At 35.4% G+C, this 6,900-nt stretch overlaps 1 protein-coding gene across 1 annotated transcript in view; it reads right to left on the bottom strand.

Annotated features, from left to right (window-relative positions):
* The window catches only part of TMEM135 (transmembrane protein 135), a gene marked incomplete at its 5' end in the record, with an annotated part of 241,078 nt that extends 235,518 nt beyond the window's left edge, over positions 1–5,560 (bottom strand). The window contains 2 exons of the mRNA XM_010847209.1: positions 2,746–2,838; positions 5,433–5,560. Of these exons, the coding sequence (XP_010845511.1) occupies positions 2,746–2,838; positions 5,433–5,560 (221 nt within the window). The remainder of the gene's footprint in view (positions 1–2,745; positions 2,839–5,432) is intronic.
* Between the last annotated feature and the right edge of the window lie 1,340 nt (positions 5,561–6,900).

The following is a 6,900-nucleotide window of genomic DNA, read 5'->3' as shown; positions in this document are numbered from 1 at the left end:
AGCAATAATACAAAATAAATGAGTTGAGAAATAACAATTGAAAACAGAAAATTCAATCAAATCATATGGGACTATTTTGCATGAGCTTCATGCAAATAAATATAAAAATCTTTATAAATGGATAATTTTGGGGAAATGGAAAATTTTTAAGAGATGGATAACTTTCTGTTAGAGACAGAATTGAGTGAGTTTAAGCAGATCAGTTTCCACAGAGGAAACAACTTCTTAAGAACTACCATGCCCAAAAGAGTCACCATGGCCAGGAGGGCTCACAGAGGATCAGACTAAATCCTCAAAGGCCAGAAAATTCACTGCTACTTAAATTACACCAGAGTAAGGGGAAAAACAACAAAATTTATAAAACATTTTATAAAGTAAATGTGACAGTGACACTAAAATGGATAAAGAATATACAAACATATAACACACACAAGTAGCCATCTCACAATAATGATGTCTTAGTGATGTCATGATCAACTGAGCTTTATTCCAGCAAAGCAGAGATTATGGAATATCCGGAAATCCATTCATCTAATTCATCATCAATAACAATTCATTGGAAAGATCTGCTGATTACCACTTTAATCACATATTCAAACTTAGAACTACTCAGAAGTTTGGGCCTCCGGATGGCGTCAGTATCATCTATGAAGTAAACTCTTACCAAGAATATTTAATTCGAATCTAATCAAAGATTTTGACTGAACTTCAAGTTCACAGGAAATACCATTTAAACAATTCTGTGAGGAAAAATTTCTGACAAAATCATAAATGATTTTACAAACAACAAGATAACTGGCTTGGTCATATCAATAAGTCACTGCCATGGAGGATAAAAGTGGGATGGATGATTAACCAAGATCAAGAGAAAATAAAGAAACAGAACACCATCCATCAACTTTGACGAGATTTCGGTTCAAAAAAGCCAGCTATGAAGTATTTTAGGACAGTATGGACAAGACAGCAGCTGGGAATGACTGCTAATTTTCTTATGTGTGATAATAGTGCTAGAATTATGTAGGAAAGTATTCTTATTTTAGAATATTTTGAAATTATATTTCCAAAAACCAATATTTGTATTTATAAACTGATCAAGAAATTACAATCACCAGAAAAATACTCTCATTACTTATAGGGGAGAAAATAATAAAAGTACTTAACACAACACAGTTACCATGTGTCAGACACTCTTCTAAGCACTTTTCACATAACTAACTCATTTAATTCTCTGAACAACTATATGAGTACTTAATCACTATCTCCATTTTTCAGGTAAGAAATAAGCCATAGAAGTCACCCAATAAGTGGCAGAGCTAGTCTCCCGAGTCAGATAATATAGGTCCAGTATCCACACTTATTTAGTGACTACTCTGTACTCTCCTCTTGGGTGGGGTAACCTATATTCCTGAGCAATGTTTTTGTTTAGTCTCTTAGTCGTGTCTGACTCTTGTGTGTCCCCATGGATTGTAGCCCACCAGGCTCCTCTGTCCATGGGATTTCCTAGGCAAGGTTACTGGAGTAGGTTGCCATTTTCTCCTCCAGGGCATCTTCCCAACCCAGGGATCAAACCCATGTCACAGCATCTCATGCATTGCAGGAGAATTCTTTACCACTGAGCCACCAGGGAAGCTCATGTTCCTAGCAATACTGACTTGATTTTGCTGGGGTTATAAAACCCTTTGATTTTAGTAATTTTACTAATCCAAAAGCATGATCAGAGAATCACAAAAAGTTAGATATTATTACATTTACAAAAATGCATTAAAATGGCCTCAGGTAGTTTAGGGCTTCCCTGCTGGCTCAGTGGTAAAATAATCCACCTGCCAACGCAGGAAACTTGGGTTCAATCTCTGGGTCAAGAAGATCCCCTGGAGAATGAAATGGCAACCCACTCCAGTATCCTTGCCTGGGAAATCCCATGGACAGAGGAGCCTGGCGGGTTACAGTTCAGAGGGTCGCAGAGAGTCAGACACGACTTAGTGACTTAAAAATAACAAGTAGTTTAGGTAAATATTTAGTTATATAACAAGGTCTATCTATATTCTTACTAGAGGATCGATGATTATAACAAATATCTTCATCAGCTGAAAGATGACCCCGTCTTGATTAACACATGACACTATCTTGATTATCTGGGATAAAGGTGGAATCAAAGCAGGTCTCAGAAGTAAAAATAAATATTCTTGAGATGGCAAAAATTATTTTATGCCAAATGTCTAACTTCAACAGTTTATTTGACTGAAAAACTTACATAACATTTGTAGTATTTTGCAGAAACCGTATTATTCCACATGGAACATTTTCAAATTGATAACAAAAATCTTAAAAATAATAACTGACTTAATAGAGGTAATGAGTCTAAAGCAAATTACAAATCTAGATGAATAAAGAAAATTATTGTTTATGTTCTTAGGTGTGATAATGGTATTGTGGTTACAGAAAAGATCTTTAGCTGGAATTTATGCATGTCATGCTTTAGTTTGGCACATTAGAGGACGCTCTAGATTTATAGTAAACAAAGACTATGGGTATTTTACTGTATAATGTCAATCTTCTTTTTCATAGGCTTAAAAACATTAATAAGTATAAAATCAAATTTTCCATCAAATATTTGCAAGATTGAGAAATATATGTGGAAATAGTTCTCCTTCCTGGACCACAACAAACACTAAGCAAAAAACAAAAGCAAAACTCTAATTTGGGTGAGAATGGTTCTACTAAACACGTAGATATGCAAAATTTTACCTGCTTTTTCTCTCAACTAGAATGGCCACATAAGATGCTGGCAAAGCGGCACCAAAGCCGGGACTCCATAAGTAGAATTTTCCAAGTATCTTCCTGAAATTGAAATTTGGAAGGATTAAACAAAATTTCTTGTTGGTCACTGCAGTTATTACACACAGGAGTTCCCCTTCCCAGTTCACCCTCTGTCTAGGTGTCCCACAGCAAATCAAATTCAACAGGACCAGAGCCAAGCTCATTCTTCTTCTCCCCAGGCTCCATGAACTTGCTCTTCCTTGTCTTTTCCTAGGTTAATGACATCAACAACTACTTATTCACCTACGTGTGGCATTTGGAGACATCCTTGGCTTCTCTGTCTTCCATACATGAAATCATCCACTTAAGTATTTCCATATACAATTTATCTCTCAAATTCCTCTCCAACCTACTGCCTTTGCCTCAGTCAAGTCCCTCACCACCTCTTCTTCAGGCTACTACAACAGCAAACTAATAGGTATCTCTCCTTGCAGTCATTTAATGTTATATTCATTCAGACATTCCCTGGACCCAATACTGTTCACTCTGCAAAACCCTCTAGGTTCTCAGTTTCCTCATCTATCAAATGGGAATAAATATATTACCTATCTCATACATAATTGCTAAGAGGGCCACATGGGATCCTTCCCAGCACCATGCATGGCACAAAGGAAACACTGAGAAAACATTAGCTATTGTTACCAGTATTACTATTATTATCACTACTACATTTTTTTCAGCTTTTATTGGTGTATAATTGATTTACCATAGCGTGTTAGTTTCATGTGTATAGCAAAGTGATTCAGTTAAATATATATTTTTTTCAGATTCTTTTCCCTTATAGGTTATTATTAACACAAAATATTGAGTAGAGTTCCCTTGCTATCACAGTAGGTCCCCTGTTGGTTACCTATCTTATATACAGTAGTGTGTATATGCTAATCCCAGAGTCCTAATTTACTCCTCACCTTTCCCCTTTCATAAATTTGTTAGTTCTATGTCTGTGGGTCTCTTTCTGTTTTGTGTATAAGTTCATTATATCTTTTTTTTTTTACTACTTCTATTTTTTAACACATGATAAATATTCAACAAATGTCTCTCTTTTGCTTCTACAAGCCTGGATAAGTTTTTCTTACATCACTTACTAAAATATTTTATATCTTTTAGTTATATATGTATACAAAGCTTTTCTTTTACTAGAATACATCATTTGAAAGAAAGAATCTGCAAAGTGTCTCACTATGGTGTTTCACTACAAATAGCCATTAACTTCCTGGGTTTTCAAAGAGAAAATAAAAAGAAGTCTGGAGATACTAGGAAATTCTTTTTTCCTTTCAAAGACGATATATTCCTAAGAAGGGGAGAAACAAAAAAATAATAAGAAAGTATCTGAACAATGGTGCTCAACTGCTAAATGATTTATTATAGGAAAAAATATTTGCTATATACATACAGATAAGGATCAAGAATCACAGATAAAATTATCTTTTCAACTGAAGCTTAGCTTTAAAAAATTAGAAAATTTACAAATAACATAGGTATTTCTGCAATGGGCATCAGAAACTTTCTGCCTGAGAAAAGTGGAGGTGGTTCTCCCTCTAATAAAATCGACAAATGGCTTAATAAATTATTGAATGTAAGAATTAAAGGAAAATAACTCAGTGACTCAGGTATAGAAAGAACATAGATGTTATCTTATAATTAGTATTTAATGTTTTCACAACTTAACCAAAGGGTTCACATAACATAAATATGCTTCAAGAACAATTTATTATTATTAAATCTAATTATCGTACAACTCTATTTTTAGAGTTTTAACAAGTATTAGAAACTTTCCAGAGACTACATGATAAAGAGTTTCTTGCACAGATTATTCAGGTCAATTTAAAGGCATGATTTATTTACTCAATAGGATAAATTATATCAATTATTTTCTGCACAATTTAAAAGTTTATAAATGTTATTGTTCTTAAGGAAAAAGAATCTATGAAAGACACCTGGAAATTATATTTCTACCTGCAGAATAACTTTGGCAATACTAAGTGGGTAACATAATATTAATAGAATGTGAAGTATTTCAATTTGACAAATTAAATAACTAGTTTGCGTTGTTTGAAAGATAAAAAGTAAATATCTACTAAATATGTTAGGTACATCACAATACCAAAAACTGAATTCTAACTGCATATATATAGCATGAAGCATGTGAAACAGATAATGCACTGAATCAAGACCAAAAGTTTCACCAGTAGGATATGCCAGGAGTTTCATAGATAAACACAAGCATTTTATGGTCCTTTTGAAGTCCGTTCACTACATATGGACCTAAGCTATATCATGGACAGTTGCTTTGAATTTCAAATCTATAAAACTGAAAAGTTAAGAAATCCTCATTAACAACGCAGTAAATACAGTGGGCCCCAGAAAATACATGATGCATTAAAGCACTTTTGTTCCATAATCACAGCAGTGATTTGAAGTTTACATCACATGTTAGGCCAAACGGTCACAACTCCTGGTTTTACAAGCTTTCTTTGAGATAAATAAATGCCATGTCCCAGAGAGAAAAAAATAAACAAGGAGTGACCTGCACAACATTTATATAAACATCTGTTTGTTTCTATTTCAATAAAGGAAATTTGCATTAATCTCCAGTGGTTATTATGAGTACCAACCTTAAAATGCAAAAGAAAGCCATAAACAAGGCCCCATTAGCAGTCAGAAATGAAGCAGACTGTAGGATCTCAGGGAGCAGTTTGTGTAAATAATAGTCTAATTTTCGTTTCCGGAGAATTGCTGCAATCTGAAAAGAAAAAGGGTCTTTTGTTTAATCCAACCAACTTTTCCCACTTAAGTTAGCTCTTATGTGGAAGATACTGAAATAATAGTATATATTTACAAATTAAAGTAAAAACCCAGGTATTTTATAGCTCTTTCTATGAAAATTCAATTTTCAGGACAGAAAGAAGACACTTTAGTTTATTGAAGGTATAATAGGTAAAGGGCCACAATGTGGATCAATCACATGATAAGTAACCTGCAAATTTGAGATAAATATTTATAGTGCCTTATGCTCAAATTTCTCCAAGCCAGGCTTCAGCAATACGTGAACCGTGAACTTCCTGATGTTCAAGCTGGTTTTAGAAAAGGCAGACGAACCAGAGATCAAATTGCCAACATCTGCTGGATCATGGAAAAAGCAAGAGAGTTCCAGAAAAACATCTATTTCTGCTTTATTGACTATGCCAAAGCCTTTGACGGTGTGGATCACAACAAACTGTGGAAAATTCTGAAAGAGATGGGAATACCAGACCACCTGACCTGCCTCTTGAGAAATCTGTATGCAGGTCAGGAAGCAACAGTTAGAATTGGACATGGAACAACAGACTGGTTCCAAATGGGAAAAGGAGTTCGTCAAGGCTGTATATTGTCACCCTGTTTATTTAACTTATATGCAGAGTACATCATGAGAAACGCTGGACTGGAAGAAACACAAGCTGGAATCAAGATTGCTGGGAGAAATATCAATCACCTCAGATATGCAGATGACACCGCCCTTATGGCAGAAAGTGAAGAGGAACTAAAGAGCCTCTTGATGACAGTGAAAGTGGAGAGTGAAAAAGTTGGCTTAACGCTCAACATTCAGAAAACGAAGATCATGGCATCCGGTCCCATCACTTCATGGGAAATAGACGGGGAAACAGTGGAAACGGTGCCAGACTTTATTCTTCTGGGCTCTAAAATCACTACAGATAGTGACTGCAGCCATGAAAAGACGCTTACTCCTTGGAAGGAAAGTTATGACCAACCTAGATAGCATATTCAAAACCAGAGACATTACTTTGCCAACAAAGGTCCATCTAGTCAAGGCTATGGTTTTTCCTGTGGTCATGTATGGATGTGAGAGTTGGACTGTGAAGAAGGCTGAGTACCAAAGAATTGATGCTTTTGAACTGTGGTGTTGGAGAAGACTCTTGAGAGTCCCTTGGACTGCAAGGAGATCCAACCAGTCCATTCTAAAGGAGATCAGCCCTGGGATTTCTTTGGAAGGACTGATGCTGAAGCTGAAACTCCAGTACTTTGGCCACCTCATGCGAAGAGCTAACTCATTAGAAAAGACTCTGATGCTGGGAGGGATTGGGG

The sequence above is a fragment of the Bison bison genome, unplaced genomic scaffold (genome assembly GCF_000754665.1).
Source record: "Bison bison bison isolate TAMUID 2011002044 unplaced genomic scaffold, Bison_UMD1.0 scf7180017864245, whole genome shotgun sequence".
Lineage (NCBI taxonomy): Eukaryota > Metazoa > Chordata > Mammalia > Artiodactyla > Bovidae > Bison > Bison bison.
The sequence above is the reverse complement of the archived record's forward strand: the minus strand, read 5'-3'. Positions and strand labels throughout refer to the sequence as shown.